This window comes from Pneumocystis carinii (assembly GCF_001477545.1).
Source record: "Pneumocystis carinii B80 chromosome Unknown supercont1.9, whole genome shotgun sequence".
Lineage (NCBI taxonomy): Eukaryota > Fungi > Ascomycota > Pneumocystomycetes > Pneumocystales > Pneumocystaceae > Pneumocystis > Pneumocystis carinii.
In genome coordinates, this window is record NW_017264721.1 from 285,200 (window position 1) to 304,481 (window position 19,282).

General features: G+C 28.3%; 6 protein-coding genes across 6 annotated transcripts; 3 read left to right on the forward strand and 3 right to left on the reverse strand.

Moving 5' to 3' along the window:
* The first annotated feature begins 63 nt into the window (after nt 1–63).
* On the forward strand, nt 64–1,108 carry T552_02190 (hypothetical protein). The gene is made up of 6 exons (XM_018370745.1): nt 64–204; nt 250–349; nt 399–433; nt 476–551; nt 603–863; nt 904–1,108. The coding sequence occupies exons 1-6, from the start codon at nt 107–109 to the stop codon at nt 1,051–1,053; spliced, it is 720 nt and encodes a 239-aa protein (XP_018225633.1). The 5' UTR covers nt 64–106; the 3' UTR covers nt 1,054–1,108.
* T552_02191 (pyruvate dehydrogenase complex dihydrolipoamide acetyltransferase) lies at nt 1,078–2,759 on the reverse strand. Its single transcript, XM_018370746.1, has 6 exons — nt 2,714–2,759; nt 2,598–2,668; nt 2,328–2,551; nt 1,488–2,279; nt 1,384–1,443; nt 1,078–1,333 (listed from the first exon to the last, which is right to left on the reverse strand). Exons 2-6 carry the CDS (start codon nt 2,632–2,634, stop codon nt 1,124–1,126), a joined length of 1,323 nt encoding a protein of 440 aa, XP_018225634.1. The 5' UTR covers nt 2,635–2,668; nt 2,714–2,759; the 3' UTR covers nt 1,078–1,123.
* A 584-nt stretch (nt 2,760–3,343) lies between these two features.
* Nucleotides 3,344–9,830, forward strand: T552_04146 (hypothetical protein; the record flags this gene model as incomplete). Its single annotated transcript, XM_018372197.1, has 21 exons — nt 3,344–3,389; nt 3,441–3,890; nt 3,952–4,627; nt 4,672–4,824; nt 4,869–5,256; nt 5,300–5,325; nt 5,367–5,865; nt 5,911–6,032; nt 6,078–6,271; nt 6,321–6,661; nt 6,707–7,188; nt 7,229–7,598; nt 7,642–7,815; nt 7,857–7,962; nt 8,008–8,335; nt 8,378–8,661; nt 8,707–8,916; nt 8,961–9,296; nt 9,338–9,476; nt 9,517–9,643; nt 9,687–9,830. The coding sequence occupies 21 exons, from the start codon at nt 3,344–3,346 to the stop codon at nt 9,828–9,830; spliced, it is 5,595 nt and encodes a 1,864-aa protein (XP_018225635.1).
* Nucleotides 9,831–10,081: 251 nt separating this feature from the next.
* Nucleotides 10,082–13,504, reverse strand: T552_02194 (hypothetical protein). The gene is made up of 3 exons (XM_018370747.1): nt 13,421–13,504; nt 10,463–13,359; nt 10,082–10,415 (listed from the first exon to the last, which is right to left on the reverse strand). Exons 1-3 carry the CDS (start codon nt 13,456–13,458, stop codon nt 10,123–10,125), a joined length of 3,228 nt encoding a protein of 1,075 aa, XP_018225636.1. The 5' UTR covers nt 13,459–13,504; the 3' UTR covers nt 10,082–10,122.
* Nucleotides 13,505–14,832: 1,328 nt separating this feature from the next.
* On the forward strand, nt 14,833–17,454 carry T552_02195 (hypothetical protein). Its single transcript, XM_018370748.1, has one exon. It carries the CDS (start codon nt 14,846–14,848, stop codon nt 17,411–17,413), a length of 2,568 nt encoding a protein of 855 aa, XP_018225637.1. The 5' UTR covers nt 14,833–14,845; the 3' UTR covers nt 17,414–17,454.
* A 37-nt stretch (nt 17,455–17,491) lies between these two features.
* T552_02196 (hypothetical protein) lies at nt 17,492–18,837 on the reverse strand. The gene is made up of 5 exons (XM_018370749.1): nt 18,806–18,837; nt 18,672–18,704; nt 18,506–18,619; nt 18,305–18,450; nt 17,492–18,254 (listed from the first exon to the last, which is right to left on the reverse strand). The coding sequence occupies exons 1-5, from the start codon at nt 18,824–18,826 to the stop codon at nt 17,528–17,530; spliced, it is 1,041 nt and encodes a 346-aa protein (XP_018225638.1). The 5' UTR covers nt 18,827–18,837; the 3' UTR covers nt 17,492–17,527.
* Between the last annotated feature and the right edge of the window lie 445 nt (nt 18,838–19,282).

Here is a 19,282-nt window from a genome sequence, read left to right on the forward strand (position 1 = left end):
TTGAATTTTAAAAAAAAACTTAAATTTTGGTCGTCTTGATCGTACAGTTAAAAATTCAGGCAACCTCTATATAATTCTCGAGACGACGACGACGACGACCAGCTCTATGACGACCGATAAATACTCAATTATTCTTCCAACGTATAATGAGAGGAGAAACCTTGCTATTATTACATATTTTATTAGAAAAGTACTAGATGAGGGGTAGTTTATGTATTTTTTTATGAAATTATGGTTTACTTTGTGGAGAAAAATGGATTGGGAGCTTATCATTGTTGATGACAATTCTCCGGATAAAACGGGAGAAATGGGGAAAAAACTTATTGAATTGTACGGGAAAGACCGTATTGTTAGATCGGACGTTTTTTTTTGAAAAAAAACGGTTAATATTTGGGCAGATACTGAAAACACGGCCAGGAAAGCTTGGACTTGGGTTAGATAAGGAAATTATTGATAATTAGAGCTTAATTTGTAGTACGGCATATGTCTATGGACTTGAATATTGTAGGGGAAACTTTGTTATTATTATGGATGCAGATTTTTCTCATCATGTAAAAATATATAAATTATTAAGATTTGAATATAATTGAGGAATATTTTAGCCGAAATATATTCCAGAATTTATTCGTTTTCAGAAAGAAAAATCATGGGATATTGTTTTAGGAAGTCGATATATAGGTGGAGGAGGTGTATATGGATGGGATGTTAAACGAAAGCTAGTTTCATTAGGAGCGAATCTTTTGAGTAAAATTCTGCTTCAACATGGTGTGAGTGATGTTACGGGTAGTTTTCGATTGTATAAAAAAAGTGTTTTAGAGAAGATAATTGCAGATTGTAAAAGTAAAGGATATGTTTTTCAGATGGTAGGTTAATTTTTGTTTTTTATTGTTTAATACTTGATAGGAGATTATTGTGAGGGCTAAGAAATACGGATATTCTATTGGGGAGGTGCCTATTACTTTTGTAGATAGATTGTATGGGGAATCTAAATTAGGAGGAGACGAGATTATTGGATATGTAAAAGGATTATGGGATTTATTTAATGCATTATAAACAGAAATATCTATAGTGTATTATCTAAACAAAATGTTACATAGAATTTAATTTAAAATAAAGGCATATTTTATAATAGTAAATCTAAGGGATTTTCCAAAATAGATTTAAATGTTGTTGCCCATTTTGCGGCAACAGCGCCATCTACGACACGATGGTCAGATGATAGTGTTACTTTCACGCGTTTTTCTGTTTTGAATTGTTTTTCTGAAGTAGGATCTTCTACAAGAAAATTTTCAATTGAACCTACAGCTAAAATGGATGATTGAGGAGGGTTTATCTAGAAATTTAGTTAGATAAGATATAAAGAAATGAAGATATAAATGATACAATTGATGTAAATTGCTCAATGCCATACATTCCCATATTTGAAATTGTAAAAGTTCCTCCCTATATCTGGTTAAAAACAAAAATTAAACAAATTATCAAAATACTTGATATTCTTCAGGTTTAAGTTTTCCTTCTCTTGCTTTATTTCCAAGTTCCTTGATTTCATTATTAATTTTGAGAAGACCCTTATTTTGAACATCTTTGACAATAGGTGTAATAAGACCAGTTGGTGTTGCAACTGCAATTGATATGTCTACTGAATGATATTGTCGAATAAAATCTCCAAACCATCCACTATTTAGTTCTGGCACTTTTTGAAGTGCCACAGCAGATGCTTTAACAATAATATCATTAATAGAAATTTTATATTGACCATTCGCTGTATTATTAAGAGCTTCTCTCAACTTAACAACTTTATCCATGACAATTGAAACAGTAACATAGAAATGAGGTGTATTTCGTGTAGATTCCGCTAATCTAGAAGCAATTGTTTTGCGAATATTTGTTAAGGGAATATCTGTATACAACCCTTGTTGGGTTACTGCTGGTTGGATCGCTGCTGGTTGTACTGCAGATACCGGTTCAAATTCAAAGTTATCAACATCAAATTTAATTATTCGTCCTTTAGGTCCCGTTCCCTTGATTTTTTCTAAGGGAATTCCCTTTTCTGCTGCTAGTAAACGAGCAATTGGACTTGCAAATATTCGATCGCTCGGTTTTTCTTCTCTTAATAATGTTACCTCTTCTACTTTCCTAGGACTTTCCGTAGACTGTTTTTCCTCCTTCAAATCTTCCTTTTCTTTAGAAACCGCCTTTCCTTCTTTTTTTACATCATTAACAGTAAAATTAGAAAACGCTTCTATATCTGATTCTTCTTCTACCAAAATCGCAATAGGCTACTATCAATATCAGCCATTATATCTCCCCCATTCCCGATCTTCTACCGCTCCAATTTCTACATCTTTTGTTCCCGATTCAAGCAATATTTTTGCTATATATCCTTCTTCTTGAAACTCAAAATCTACCTGTGCCTTATCTGTCTCAATTTCTACTAATATTTCTCCCGGTGAAATCGATTCTCCCGCCTTCTTCTTCCATTCTCCAATTGTTCCTGATGACATAGTCGGTGAAAGGGCTGGCATACCAATTATTCTATGTGTTGGAAGCGCTATTTTATTCATTAATCCCCATTCAATCTCCCACTTAATATATACATTTTCCCCCATAGTTTCTATATAAAATACTCCTCATATCTACCCATTTTCTCGTCTTAATACCCCAATATCTGTTCATTTTATTAACATAATTCCTTATTTTGCTTTTATTCTACATATTTCTTGGATTTTTAAAATTTAAAAAACGCTGGCATATTAAACCAATCTGTGCCTTTCTTACTAGACTCATTTCAAGTGATTCTTATAATTTCATTACCAATATTTAAGATATTTTGATAATCTGAGGTTGACGCTGAAAGCCGTGCTTAAATTTCTTAAATATATATTAAAAAATATCCGAAAAAAAGAGAGTTTATTAGTATTTCTTAACTTCCTGATTCAAGAATAATGTTTAAATTATAATATTTCTTTAAAAAGAAGTTATTTTAGTGCAAAAAGGTAAAGAAATAAAATATTTGAAATATATACATAACTATTTGATAGAGAGATTTGTTAGAATTGAATGAGATGTTTTCTCATGTTAAATTTGTGTTTTATTATGAATAAAATTTTGATATATATAGTCCATGAATTTTCAATAAAACTTTTTGGTAAGATTTGTCTTTTTAATCATTATTAAATGGAAAATAAGGTGAAATAGAGGTTATTAGAGAAGAGAAGAGTTATATTTGTGTATTTTGAATTTTTGGTGGTTAAAGAGGGTTAGACGTGGTGATTATATATTATCAACGACAGCGCTTTGAGGGGCAGTTAAATAACGTATATTTTTGATAGAAAAAAGAGAAATGAACGAGGAAAAAGAGAATTGCGGAGGAGATATGGATGGGGAGGGTTGGTATATGTTTTTTTTGGGCTTAAAATGACTATTTTTGGGGGAATTAGAGGATATTGAAGATTCGTCAAGAAAGGATAATGAAGTGAAGAATAGTGAGGTTTTAAGTGAATCAGAGGATATAGATGAATGTAGTTCTTTAAATGAATTGGTTAAGTGCGAAAAAACGGAGAAAAATGAGGAAAAAGAAGTAAATAATAAGGAAGAAAATTTGGAATATGATGATATAAAAATACATAAAATAGAGGAGGAAACATCAAATAATGTATCAGAAAATTCTAAGGAATGTATTAATGAAGGAGATAAGAAGTTTGTAGAAAATTATGTAAAAAAGGGAATGTTGAAGACATATCCGAATACTCTTGATTCATATATAAATATTAATGAAGGATTTGAATTTGGGTTTATTGTTTTTGTAGTCCAAGCATTGGAGAGTATTCTTTCAACAAAGGAGGGAAAAAAAAATGGGCCTCTTAGGGATTCTATATTTAAAACATTAGGTAAATAAAATTAAGTATAAAATGAAATTTATTTAGTTTTTGGATGTGATAAGGATTGGAGAATCACCATCACCGAGTCTTATATTGGAGTCATTAAATTATGCATGTGAAAGTCGAGCTTCTCAATGTATTATACCAGCTTTAGATTGTTTATCAAAACTATTGTCATATTCTTTCTTTGTTGATGTTTCATCAACAGCATTACCGTCATCGAAGGGATCGGAAGGTATACGGGAGGCAGAAGCGTCTAGTCCGTCTATTATGGAACGTGTTATTAATATTATTTGTGGTTGTTTTCAAGGAGATACTACAGATGAACGTGTACAATTGCAAACAGTAAAAGCATTACTTTCTGCAGTATTGAATGAAGATCCCAGGACAATTATTCATCAAAATCTTCTTTTAAAAGCGATACGACAAACATATAATATATTTTTACTTAATAAAAATATTTCAAATCAAATGATAATACAGGGTATTTTAACGCAAATGATTCATACGATTTTTGGAAGGATCAAATCAAGATTTATAGAGGCCTCGAAGAATGAGGATAATAATATTTCAGATGTTCCTCTTTCAAATTCTTTTTCAGAAAAAAAAAAGAAATCTGTTCAACTTGATTTTCAATCTATTGATTCAGAAACACAAGATTTTCCAGCAGAGACGCTTGATTTGGATATACTTGATGAAAAGTTATCTAATTTTGAAATTATTTCTGCATCTGAAAAAAATATTTTGTATTTCTATTATATTTTTTAGGAAAAATTAATAAGTCATTTAGGGAATCATTTGAAAATTCTAAATTACCCAAAAATACCAGTGATTCTGATCCAGAGTTTAAAAAACATGACGAAAATCAATTATTTATAAGGGATGCTTTTATTCTTTTTCGAGTTCTATGTAAATTATCTATAAAACAGTTATCATATGACAAGTATATAACATTTAGAACGAGTTTTTTTTTTAATTGATTTCTAGTACTAATGATCTAAAATCTCATTCTATGAGATCAAAACTTCTTTCATTACATTTAATATACTCCATTTTAGATAATTATATGGAAGTATTTACATCTCAGCATATTAAAATTTATTTATCTTCATCATCTATTACGTTTGTTCAGGCTATTAAAGAACATTTATGCCTTACATTAACAAGAAATTTTGTTAGTCCTGTTCAACAAGTATTCAATATTAGCTGTGAAATATTCTGGAAGATGATTGGTTCTATGAGAATGCTGTTAAAGGTTGAAATAGAAGTATTTCTAAAAGAGATTTTTCTTCCCATATTGGAGATGCGAAATTCAACCTATCGACAAAAACAAATATTACTTGAGATTTTACAAAGAATATCTAATGATCCTAAGGTTCTTGTTGAAGTTTATTTGAATTATGATTGCGATCATGCAGCATTGGATAATATATATGAAAAGAAAGTATATCTTTAAAAAGGAAATGAGGACTAATTTTGTTATAGGATTATGAATATTTTATCTAAAGTAGCAACATCGTCTTTACAAATAAACCAGTATCAACAACATGCAGCAAAGGTATCTCATAGGTCATCTATTTCTTCACCTTCTTTACCTCTTTCTCCTTCATTATCTATATTACCGACATCTGGGAATTCAGAAAATAATCTAATTGCAATGGAATATAATTTGAAATTAAATTCACTCAAATGTATAGTATCTGTTTTACGATCTCTTGTTTCTTGGTCTCAAGAAGGACTTAAAACTGCTACTACTGAATTCAAAGAATTGCGACTCAATGAAAACCAAAATAACCTTAACGAATATGGACGTGATTCCAGAAGACCTTCGTTTGCTTTTGGATCTATTCCTGCAGATATAATTGATTATTCTAATAATATGACGAATAATATTTCAGATGATCCTGAGATATTTGAGGCTTTGAAACATAGGAAAAATACGCTTTCTGAATGTATTAAGAAATTTAACTTTAAACCTCAAAAGGTCTTTTTTTATATAGATAAAATATTATTTTGTAATATAATTTAGGGAATTGAAGCTTTGTATCAGCATAAATTCATCAAATCATTATCTCCTAATGATATTGCTGCTTTTTTATATGAAGCTGAGGGCCTAAATAAGACGAATCTAGGAGAATATCTTGGGGAAGGGTAATTATTTTGGATTTTAAAAATGAAGATTGAATATTTTTATAGAAATGTTGAAAATATTTCAATAATGCATTCATTTGTTGATCATATAGATTTTTCTCAAATGTCATTTGTAGATGCATTAAGAAGATTTCTTCAGTTTTTTAGGCTTCCAGGGGAAGCTCAAAAGATAGATCGCTATATGCTTAAATTTGCAGAACGTTATGTTAATTGTAATCCAGAAGCCTTTACGAATGCAGGTTTGTCACTAAGTCTTGATTAAGTTTGTTTCATAATTTATCTATTTAGATACTGCATATTTTTTAGCATATTCTGTTATAATTTTAAATACTGATCTACATAATCCTCATATTAAAAAACGTATGACTTTAAGTGATTTTATAAAAAATACTAGTAAATTGAATGATGGAGAACAACTTTCCGAAAACTATTTAACTGAAATATATGAGGAAATATCAAACAATGAGATTGTACTTAAAGATGAACAAAATGCAGCTCTTATATCTGGACTAGCTCATTCATCCCATGGTCTAATGGCAAATATTAACAATGTTTTGGCAATAATTGGTAGGAATATTCAGCGTGAAACCTATATGACTACTTCGGAGGAAATGGCTAATAAGACTGAGGTATACATTTTTATATATATTGATTAAAATTATATATATATTTAGATGCTTTTTAAAAACATTCTCAAAGTTCAGAAAAAAGGGATTTTTAAACCAATATCTGTTTATTATAGCGCTTCGCATTTTGAACATGTGGGGCCTATGTTTGAAATTGCATGGATTCCAATTTTGGCCAGTATATCCGATCTTTTGCAATCACATGATGATTCTACTATTGTATCATTATGTCTTGAGGCATTTAAGCTTTCTATACAGATTTCATGTCTATTTGATCTAAAATTTTCAAAGAATGCATTTATTTCTACTTTGACAAAATTTACATATCTTGGAAATTTGAATGAAATGAAAATAAAAAATGTAAATTGTATTAAGACTGTTTTAGAGATAGCGCTTTCGGAAGGGAATAGTTTAAATGAATCTTGGAAGGACATATTGACATGCGTTAGTCAATTAGAAAGATTTCAATTGATAAATTCTGGTGTTGATGAACTTTTTGTCCCAGATTTTACATTTAATAAAATGAAGGCGTAAGTAAGATTTTTATAATAAAATAATTATTGAATATAGCAGACAAATTTCCCCAACTGGTTCTCAAAAAAATCAAGTATCACAATTAGGTCGCTCAAGTTTACGTTTAAAATCAAATTCTCAAGTTACATACAATAAAGTAGTTGCTGAAGAAGTTGGATCAAGAGAAGTTACTCTCCTTGTAGATAAAATATTTACCCAAAGTGCGCATTTATCAGGGGATGCTATTATAGATTTTGTTCGTGCATTAAGTGAAGTTTCTTGGGAAGAAATACAGTCATCTGGTTCTAGTGAAAATCCTAGGATGTTTAGTCTGCAAAAATTGGTTGAAATATCATATTATAATATGGGTAGAATTCGTATGGAATGGTCAAATTTATGGATTATTTTGGGTGATCATTTTAATAAAGTATTTACCATCTTAGAAAAAAAACAAAATTAAGATATTCTAGGTTGGATGTCTTCAGAATATTGTTATAGTTTTTTTTGCTTTAGATTCTTTACGTCAATTAGCAATGAGATTTTTTGATATGAAAGAACTTTCTTATTTTAAATTTCAGAAGGATTTTTTAAAACCTTTTCAATATATATTAATGAATAATCCTATTGAAAAAGTTAAAGAAATGGTAGTATTATATAATCATTAGAAATTGATTAATTAATTTAGGTTTTAATATGTCTACAACAAATGATACAGGCTCGTGCAAGTGATATTCGTTCTGGTTGGAGAACAATGTTCAATGTGTTTCAGTTTGCTGTACGAGAAGAATATGGTATTTTACAAGCCAAACTTTTTCTATTTTGCTAATGGAATATAGGAAATATTGTTAATTTTTCATTTGATATAGTCAGACAAATATATAAAGAAAATCTCGATATTATTGTATCTCAAAATAGTTTTGCAGATCTTGTTGTTTGTCTTACTGAGTTTTCAAAGAATGAAAAATACCAAGCAATTAGCTTACAATCAATGAAACTTCTTAAATCAATTAACGACAGGATTTTAGTTTTACAGGAATCCTCATCAACAGATAAAAATCAGGAAAAAATCATAGATGATGATTCTTTGATTAAATATTGGTTTCCTGTTTTGTTTAGCTTTTTCGATATTTTTGTGACATGTGAAAACTTAGAAACTAGATCTAGGTATTAAATTTTGTTTATCAATTTTATTGACAAATAATTTAGAGCGTTAAATTGCTTATTCGATATATTAATTTTATATGGTTCAAATTATACTCTAACATTTTGGGATACAGTATGCAGGCAAATACTCTTTCCCATATTTGCTATTCTTAGATCTCAATATGAAGCATTCAAACTCAACACTCCGGAACATTTGATTTCTTGGACTTCTAATATAATTATTCAAGCTCTTTCAAATATGATAGAATTATTAAATAAATATTTTCATGTTCTTGAGCAAATGTTAGACGGAATTCTTGAACTTTTGGTTACTTATATATCTCAAGGTAAGTTATGGTTTTTTTAATATTTTAAGATCTAATTTGATATAGAAAATGATATACTAGCAAAAGCTAGTATAAATTGTCTTCAACACTTAATTTTACAAAAAGCAGATGATTTAAAAGATGACCATTGGCATCTAATTATCAATACTTTTGAAATATTATTTGAATCTACTACAGCATATCAGCTTTTCGAATGTGTACCAGTTAATAAAGTAGAAAATACAAATAATATTGAAACTGATTTTAATAAAACTGGTATATATATTTGTTTTATAAAGTACTTTTTTTAATTGATATAGAGTTGTATATGGAAAATCAGAAATTTAGTAATGTTTCGTTAACCGATCTTCTTTCAAATAAACTGCAAACACCAGAAACATATGGCGAGGATCATATGACTGAATCTTATTCATTATTTATCTCTCAAAGGAAAAAATTTAAAAGTTTGATACTAAAATGTGTCCTTCAATTATTGTTAATTGATTTACTCGGTGAACTTCTTAGAAATGACAATATATATTCTAAAATTCCTTTAAAGGACTTTTTGCGTATAATGGATATATTAGAAAATAGTTGGAATTTTGCACGACAATTTAATAGTGATAAACAGTTAAGGATAAATTTATGGAAACATGGTTTATTTGTCACCTTTTAAAACGATTTTTAATATTGATAGGATTTATGAAAAATTTACCTAATTTATTACGACAAGAAACCAATAGTGCATCAATTTGTTGTATAAATCTTTTTAAAATATTTTTTAATTGCCCGGACAAATTTTTTGATAAAGATAGTATTGCGAAGAGACTCATTATGTAATTATTCTTATTAATGTTTTAAATCTAAATAGTTTAGGATCTTTAAAGAAATTATTTCAGTATACTGTTCTCTAGACATTGAATCGCAATTGCGAAATATTCAATTATGGAAACCTATTATTATAGAGAATTTAAATAGTTTTATAAAATTTGAAGATACCGATGTAAGATATTTTTTCTTTTTGTTTTGATTTATAAATATGATAGTTTATAAAATATCTTAAGGACTTTTATCAATTTGGACTTGATATCCTTGGAAAAGATGGAATTGATGGTGAAATGCGAATTGCTCTTGAAGCCTTATTTAAAAGAATTGGTAATGTTCTTATTGAAACTAAGGAGCTTAAATAGAATTATTTTTAATATTACAATTAAAGGTTATGTGTATATATTGTTATAAAAATATTAATATATATGGGAATTAGTATATATTTCTTAATATTTTGAAAAAATAAAATTATATATAGTAATTAATATTATATTGTTCCTAATGAAATATTTAATAAATATTAACATACAAATCAAATATATTTTTATAAAGATGTTCAATTTTTAAAGTTTTTAGGATAATTATTTCTAAAATTTAAAATCACAAAATATAATGCAAATACTCAAATACTTTGAAATTTTCCATATATTAATTTCAATTTCTTTTTTTATTTTTCTTATTTGAAACAATCTTAAATGTGGAATTCCATTCAGACTCCTTTTGTTTTTGTGATTTTAAAGCATCAGTCCAACTTTGTACGCCAATGTTTTTTTCAAGGGTTTCATTATCTGAAGAGATATTTTCTAATCTTCGTTTAACAAATTCTTCTGCAAAACGACGACCATCAAGAATTGCACTATTGGCATATATACTATCTGAAATAATTTCAATAGTCTCTTGACTAGGTTCAACAGGAAGCGACATAAGCATTTGAAGAAAATCTTCCACTGATATTATTTAGAAAAAAATAAAGAAAAAAACATAATGTTCTTACAATTAATTCCAGGATTTAATGCTTTAAGTGACTTTTTACACCAATTAAAGAAATCATTTGAATTACTTTTTGTTGAATTACCAGAAATATTAGAATTAGTCGAATTAGAAGATTGGTTAATAGGTTGTGTACTATAGAATTTAGAAACATTCGATTTTTTCTGATTAAGGTCTAAATTTTCCGTTTTTATTCTAGATGCCTCAATATTTGTACGAGAAGATAATGTTACAGGAGAAGAACGTGAAACTGATCGGCCATCTGGTCCAACAGTTATCCAGGGAGATTGAGATGGTTTTTTTAGAAGAGTAGTATGATTTTTGGAAGATAATGACGCTGCCATGGTATTTATAGTGAGTTGTTTTTGATATTTATTTACTTTCACCTTTTGTTCTTCTTCTTGTATTTCGGCAAGAGATTTTTTAACAATAATGCCAGGGGATTGCCATGCAGGACCTAAATTATGACTTGGCATAGAACCTGAAGAGTTTTCAGAAATACTATTTGGAAGCCTCCATGCTGAAGTCTCTGGAAGACTATTGATAATAGGATGTGCTTCTTTTTTAGTCGAATTTACTTTTTTAGAGTATTCACAATTTAAAAATATATCTTGCGTAGAATTTTGTGAATCCTTGACTTCAGATCCCTGAGCCTCACGTAATGAAACATCTTTAATATCATCTAAAACATTTGCCCATGGAGAAATAGGATGTATTGGAGTTTTTTGTGACTCTTTTTGTTTTATTAAAGGCTGGTTTAATATTTGATTAGTATTTGATGATTTTAAGTACATTCCATTTTTCTTTTGAAAAGGTTGTTTTTGTATATTATTAGAATTAGTAAACTGAATTGTTTCTGGTTTTGAAAATATAATTTCTGAAGAACTTCTGGTGAAATTTAATAAATCGTTTTGCTCAGTATTAACAAAAGAAAGCATAGGATCTAAATTAGATAATTTCTCTTCCACTGTTTTATTAAAATGTGGCGAGAATTCTGGAGTTTCTTCATCGATTCTTGGAATATTTAACTCATCCAAAGGTTTACTTCTAACAATGGGTTCAGATGTTGTACTTTTTGTTAACTTTAAAGGAAATGTTTCATTTTTCCTTAAAAAATTTACTTGCATTGGTCTTTCCTGTTGATTTTGAGTTTGTTTTTGGATATTCTGGAGCTTTTGCTGTTGAATAGCGAGTTGTGTTAATCGTTGTTGTTGAAACAAATTCTTTTTATGATGCATCAAATATTCTTCATGTTTTCTACTTTCTAATGAATTATGTTGATCTGGAGCTAAATTAGATTCAAAAGAAAATGACTTGGGAAATTGTGTTTGTCGATTCCATCCAGGACTTGTAGGAGTTACAGGATTTATATTACCAAGAGCAGTAGTTCCAGATAGATGATGATCTAATTTAGATTCTAGTCCTGGTGAATCCCAATCATTAACCGTATCGTAAAAGTTGTCTACAGGGGAAATAGCCTGTAATTTGGTATAAAAGGGTGCCAAAAACGGTTCTTTTTGATTCCCAACACGTGCTATTAAAGAACTCAAGGGCTCAAAATCTTCATCATTGACTTGTTTTACCAATAATGTAAGTTGAAAAAATCCTGCATTATACCAATCTTGCATTTTTAAGCTAGAAAACGGACCCTGTGTGATACCCATAGGATCCTTATAAAGCCAATTCAATTTATCAGGCATAACAGGTGTTCTAGAAGGAGGTTGCAATGGTGATGGCTGAGAGAAATTAGATTGTTGAGGATTTTCAAAAAGCTTTTCAATCTTGCTATTTTTGTTCAAAGATGGTGAATCTGAAGGACTAAATAGGCCTAAAAATTGTGTCTTTTCTTTTTGCATATTCTCCAAAGATTTATTAATATCCAAATTAGTATTAAGTTTATTTTGAAAATTTTCCAGTGATTTATCTTTATCTTCAGAAATATGTTCCATTGCTTCTTTTAGTACATCATCAGAATCATCATATTGAAAAGGTGATGTTGATGTGGGTGAAATTTTTGAGGAATTTTGCGATTCAAACATGCCCAAAGATTGTAATCTCGAAATATTTCTTCCTGGAATAGACCCTATACTTTCTACAGGTGAACGCATAGAATCAGATGATAAAAAAGGTGTATTAATTTGTGAAATAGACAAATCTGCAATACCCTTACTTAATGAAATATTTCTATTTTCTTTCGTATATGCATTTCTAAGTTCTGATTCCTCTGATTTAATAGATGATGGAACAACTTCATTATTTCCATTAGAAAGCATATTATTTACAAGTGTTTCTGTGTTAGTTCGTAGTCCAGGCGTCCAAATTTCAGAAGGAAATGTATTAGGAAAATATTCTCGAGATTTTTGCATACGTGGATTTCTAAATCCTTCATATCCCTCCTTACTTCTTGTTTTTTGATCAAATCTCGAACTATTTATAAATCGCTCATTTCGTGGCGAATATGCTCGATTTGCATAAAAATGTGAATTCCCATATATTATATTATTCATTAATTCTACATTTCTCCTCTTCTTTTCACTATTAACCGGTCCTATAAAAAGCTTCTTCTCTTCTTCACTCATCTCCGATAATGATACCGGAGCTATCACTTCATCACTTGATATCTGAGAAAATTGATTAAGCTCTGACGGCTTACTAATTCCCTTCTCTGACATAAACATATCCTTCCATATAGACAATAGAAATTCCTTGCTATATCTTAATAAACCCGGTGATGTTGTAGATGGTGATTCTGGCGTATTATTAGGTTGCTGCGATAATGAAGGACTAAACAGATATGATATCTGTTCTTGATGCTCCTTTTCATCCTGTTCTTTGTTCTGAACTCCTCTGATTGCTGTTAATCCTTCTTCTACTACATTATTATGAGGTCCTTGACGCATCCTAAAAATTCATATATTTAAGCTTTTTTCTCCGGAAAAAAAGGGTTACCCCCATTCCTTACCATTCTGGACCAAATCTCATGCTATTTTGTGCTGTCATATGTTTATTTTACTGATAAATACACTCTATTTTAATCTGCAGTTTGTTTTTTGCTGTAAAATATAGTAAAGGCCTTGATTTGATCGATTACGGTTGAAAATAAAGCCATGAAATTTTGGAGGAAAAAGAGTAGATAAATGAAGATTTAGAGGGTTTTTATAATAGAAAACAAAATATTTGTTATGTTTTATGTTTTTTTTTTTTTTTGAAGAGTTATAAGTTTTAGTATTTTAATTTATTAAAAGAAATGTATGAATAATGAAGGAATGAAGTAGTTTTTGTTAGTAATAAGAAGAATTGATTAGTTTAATTTTGTTAAAATAGATTTTAAAGAGAAAAATTAGAGGAGTATTGAGAAAATATAGATAAATGTGAATAATGTTAATAAAATAAAATAAAGAAGGGATTTGAAGTAATTTATTGTTTGAAAAGGGATATTTTAGAATTCAGATAAGAATAGATGGGATTATATTTAAAAATTAAGGAAGATCTAAGTTTGAAGTTTGATTTTTTTATAAACGGGGAGTTTTGGAGATAAAAGATATAAATTAAGATAATGTAGAGTTTATTTTTGTATTTAGAGATAAATTTGTTGATAAAATGTAATAAGTGAATGTATTTGAATAAAATATAATTAGTATTTTAAAAAGATGAGAATAAAATTTCTATGACATTATAGATATAAGAATAATATGATTATTTTTAAAGAATAATGTAAAAATAACTTTAAAAACGAATATCAAGATTAAGTTTAAGTAATTTTATATATATTTAATTAAAATCATTTATTTATAGAATAATATTAAATATAACAATGTTAGCTACAAAGTTTTAAGAGTGTTTTTAAGAATAAACGTATTTTATAGAAAAAGTGCTATAAATAGTATATATATTATAATTGTTTTCTGGATTTAGAGCCAGATATATAATGTATATAGAAAAACTAGAAACAAAATTGATAAATAATGAATTATATAAATTATATAATTGAACAAGAATAAAGTAAGAGATAAAATGCAAGATATTTAACAGAACAATAGATTATGATGAATTTTATAGTGTATTTATGATGATTTAAATGATAAATAGGAATAATTCTATGTATAATAGATGTAGATATTTTTTTAATATTTATATATATATAAAGGTGTCTTTAATTTATGTATAATGAAAAATGTCATTTGTTAAAAAATGAAAAAATATTAAGGAATGAGTGATGATGCAAGAAGTTTTAGTTTCCTAATTAGATTTATATGTTTTTAATGGTTTCTTTAATATAAAAGATAAAAAGAAGATATATATATATACATTGCCTGAGGCTAAAATGAATGATATTGGGAGTATATAAATGAACTAGGATACAAATAATTGCATATTTTTAATAATAATGACTATAAATTTAAAAAAAGAAGATTTTTATATGTTAGAATGGGCATTACTCAAAGGAGAAAATATAAACATAAATATCGGGATAGAAAGGTTAATTCAGCTAGTTATAGATGGTGATTTTAAGACAGTATTTTTGTCATCAGAAATACAGAGGATTTTTAAGAAAAGTTACAAAGATGTTAATATTATACAAGAACCCGGACCACATAAGCTAAAAAAATACATTGAAGATAGAATTTCAGATAACCCTCCTACTCTGGAGGGGGAATTACATCTTCTTTTGCTTGCAATTTCATCTATTCATGTATTTATACAGATCCATTTTACAGGACCTAAACCAGTATTTGATTCATATATTTTACTGCCAGATGAGTGGAAAATGGGATATTCAGAGTTGCAATTGAATAAAGATGCGTTGAAATGTCTAGAAATCGGTAGTGCTTATCCTTATCATCTTATGCAATATTCAATTTTTTTATTAATATCAAAAATTATACTTTCAAAGACATTTAAATACAGCAAAACATGTTTTTGGTGGAAAGCAAGAGTGGATTTTATGCATCAACGTATTCTGGATGAGAAGGTAGCAATACTTCATGATTGTATTTTTGAAAACATGGAAAAAATGAAAATAGAATGTAAAAAACATGAATCTCATGTTTATGCATGTTATTTACTTGAGCTTGAACTGTGTTTATCATATTATGGGCAGAATTCTAAAGCACTTGATACTATTAAAGATGCTTCAAAAAAAACTGGGTTAAAATGGGTTTTAACAGGAATTCTAGGACGTAGAACTAAATTTCAAACATTTGATACAAGTCAACTTGTATTAATTGCTAAGGGAAATGAAGAGGTTGAGGAAATACAAAAAGGAAATCAGAAAATACCTAAAACACTTGATTTAAATGATGATACGCTTCTTGAAACAATATCTTTTAAATCTGGGAAAATTGTTTCTTCTGAATATCACCAAGACTCATGTATTCCAAGGTCTTTAGAAGATATTGATCCTAATGATCCACCTTCTCTTAATCCTTTGGATTCATGTATTTTATTGGCATTAACTCTCTTGATTAAAAATACGAATCCTAATGATGGATTAACAATGGAAGAAATGGCATCATATATTGACAGGGTGTTAAAACATCCTAGGAATTGGACTGTGCACAGTATGGCACTTTTTATTCGCTCTGAATTAGAGATTACTAAAGGAAGAACTATGGAACGAAGTATATTACAATTACAAGTTCTAGTTGATCAATTGCTAGATGATATAGATTGTTCAGAAGATATGCCAAAAAATACATCATTCTTGCGAAAACCTCATTCATATGAAGAATCTGCATCTACAAAACAAAGACTAATGTATGTATGGCAACTTTTACTTCTTCCTCGCTGGGCTATAGAAGAGGAATTGGCTAATAGATACATGTCTATTGGAATAATTAGATCAGCATTAGAGATTTTTGAAAGATTGCAAATGTGGGAAAAAATTGCAATATGTTGGAATGCATTAGATAAAAAAGATAAAGCAATTGATGTTCTTGTTTCACAACTTGCAATAGAACCTAAGAATCCTAAAATATTGACATTGCTTGGTGATATAGAGCAAAATCCGGATCATTGGATAAAAGCATGGAATGTTTCTGGCAACAGATATGCTAAAGCTCAGAAATCTCTTGGGATGTTTTATTATTCAAGACAAGAATTTGAAAAAAGTGCAGAAGCACTTAAGCTATCATTAGATATAAATTCTTTAAATTATTCTGCATGGTTTACATATGGATGTTGTCACTTAAAATTAAGTAATTGGCAGATAGCTTCAGAAGCTTTTACTCGTTGTGTCAGTTTAGATCCATCTGATGGTGAAAGTTGGAACAATTTGTCCCTGTCATTTCTTAAATATGATCCACCAAGAAAGCAAGATGCATGGAATGCATTGAAGCAAGCACTTAGTAGTTGTTATGAATCATGGAGAATTTGGGAAAATTATTTAACATTATCTTTAGATATGCTTGAATGGAATGAAGTGATAAGGTCTATGCGTAGATGTATAGAATTAAGAGGGGAAAAGCTTGGTGAAAATGTTATTGATATAAAAATTTTGGAAATACTTGTTCATGAAGTAACTAAAAATGAATATACTGGAGATGAAAAGGGATTTATAAAGAATTCTATTGAGTTAATAACTAATATAATACCTCCTTTAATAACATCAAAACCAGAACTATGGAGTCTTGTTGCTAAAATTAATATTTGGAGAAAAAATCCTTCTGATGCTTTAGAAGCTTATATAAAGTCATATAATATTTGGACGTCTAAAGCAAATATAAATACTAATAGAGATGTATGGATAGGAACTGTAAAGTCTGCAATGGAATTGGTTGATGCATATGAAACTTTTGGTTCAATGAAGGATCATATGGGTAATTTAATTATGCCTGATTGGAAATTTAAGGCAAAAAGCATTCTTAGGACATTAAAAGGGAAAGGTCAAATGTCTTGGAGTGAATCAGAAGAGTTTAATAGGATTACAGAGTCTTTAGAAAAATTAAATAAATAAACTATTTGTAAAAAGAAATAATATAAAAACATCTACAGATATAATTTCAAAAATTACAATTTAAATACAAAATAAATATTTGTTGTAATATAGATTCAAAATAAAATAGATTTTTTAATCATAAATATAAAGATGGTTTTGAAAATCTGTCAAAATTCCATTTGGAATGTTGTATTTTTCGTCATTTGGAGATAAAGGATTTGAAGTTACTTCTTTATATGGTTCCTGCATAATATTGTTTAACATATTTGATTCACTCTGATTATTTATTTCAAAGTCTGAAGACAATTGGTTATTGAATTTTTTTAAAGAGTTAAATAATAGGAGTTCTGGAGACTTTTGATGTAAATAATTGTAGATAGGACTTATCCGATTATTGTGAACCATAGGTGCAGAATTTTGAGATATGTTTTCAAGACTTGAGAACATTCGTAAGTTAGGAACCGATTTTCCAAAATTACAATTATTATTCATCATATATGTGTATGGATAAGATTGGAAAAATGTATTATTAGAATTGGCAGTTGACTGTGTATGATTAGTATAATCACTTTGAAGATTATTGTTTTGATATTGATCTATAAACTCATTTTGAAACTGTTCAAGAAAATATGAATCTGATCTTCGATATTCTGTCTCTACTTCTTTCTTAGGTGACTCAGTATATACATGATATGTTCGTTTCGATTTTACATAAAGTCCTTCTGTTTTGTCTGTTTCATCTAAACATTCTTCTGAAGGAATATATGAAAGAGACGTCCCTTTTTTCTGATTATCATTTCGCATTACTTGATATGTTTGAACAATTGCTACACTTTCATTTCTATCATTCAAATTATACCTATTTTATATTCATTTCAAATTTAATCCAATTCCTAAAAAATAACTAACCCATCATTCTCGTGTATAGTTTTGTCCAATTGGCATTCTAATCCAATAGATTCACTATGTTTTTTTGATGTATCTGTTTTAAATCGTCTATCAATATACTTTTGCATCATAATTTCTGCTGCATTCTCCTTTTCATTTGAACAATACTTATTTGATTGTATAATTAGCATATTTTATACTTATTTCGCTTTTTATACATACAACATGACACTTGTTTTTTTCATCAAATATAAGAATTGTAACATCAATACCGCACAAAACTGACAATTCATATGCCTTTTTTAATAATCCGTTCCTGCGCCTTGAAAACGTTGTCTATAACTCATTTATATTCTTATTTACAAAATATTTTATGTATTTAGCCTACAATCTGTGTCTTAGGATCCATAATTTTCTTAATCTTCATAAAATGGTCAGTTTTTCTTAGAAAAAAAAATACAAATATAAATACAAGTATAATCATATTTATAAAACACTTGTATTTCTTTTCAAATATCATACCTGTATCTTTTTTTTCCCCATTTTTTTTGAATGTTTCTATAATACTCAAAATTTTGTGTATATTCTCGGTAGCCTTTTTTTTAGGGCTAAAGCTTTAATTCTATTAAATAACTGATAAAAATGGAACAAAACCAATTAAAATAGGTTTGTTTTATATTATTTTTCTCAGTTTTTTCTTTTTATATTTTGATTTTTTTCAAAATATAAAGTTTCTAACAATAACAAAATTTTATTAGAAAAAGGCTTGTTATTGTAGTATTCTTCAATTGAAAGGTATTTTTAGTGTTTTTCAGTGTTTTTCAGTGTTTTTTATGAATAATTTATGGGTTTATCTATTTTCTATACTTAAATCTTTGTTTTATATGGCTTCTTGAGTTATCGAGATCGACGACATAAAAATAAAAAAGTATTTAAAAAGTCTAAATTTGCTAAGAAAAGGTCAGAAAACCCAGCAGAAAGACCTTTATTTGATAGTTT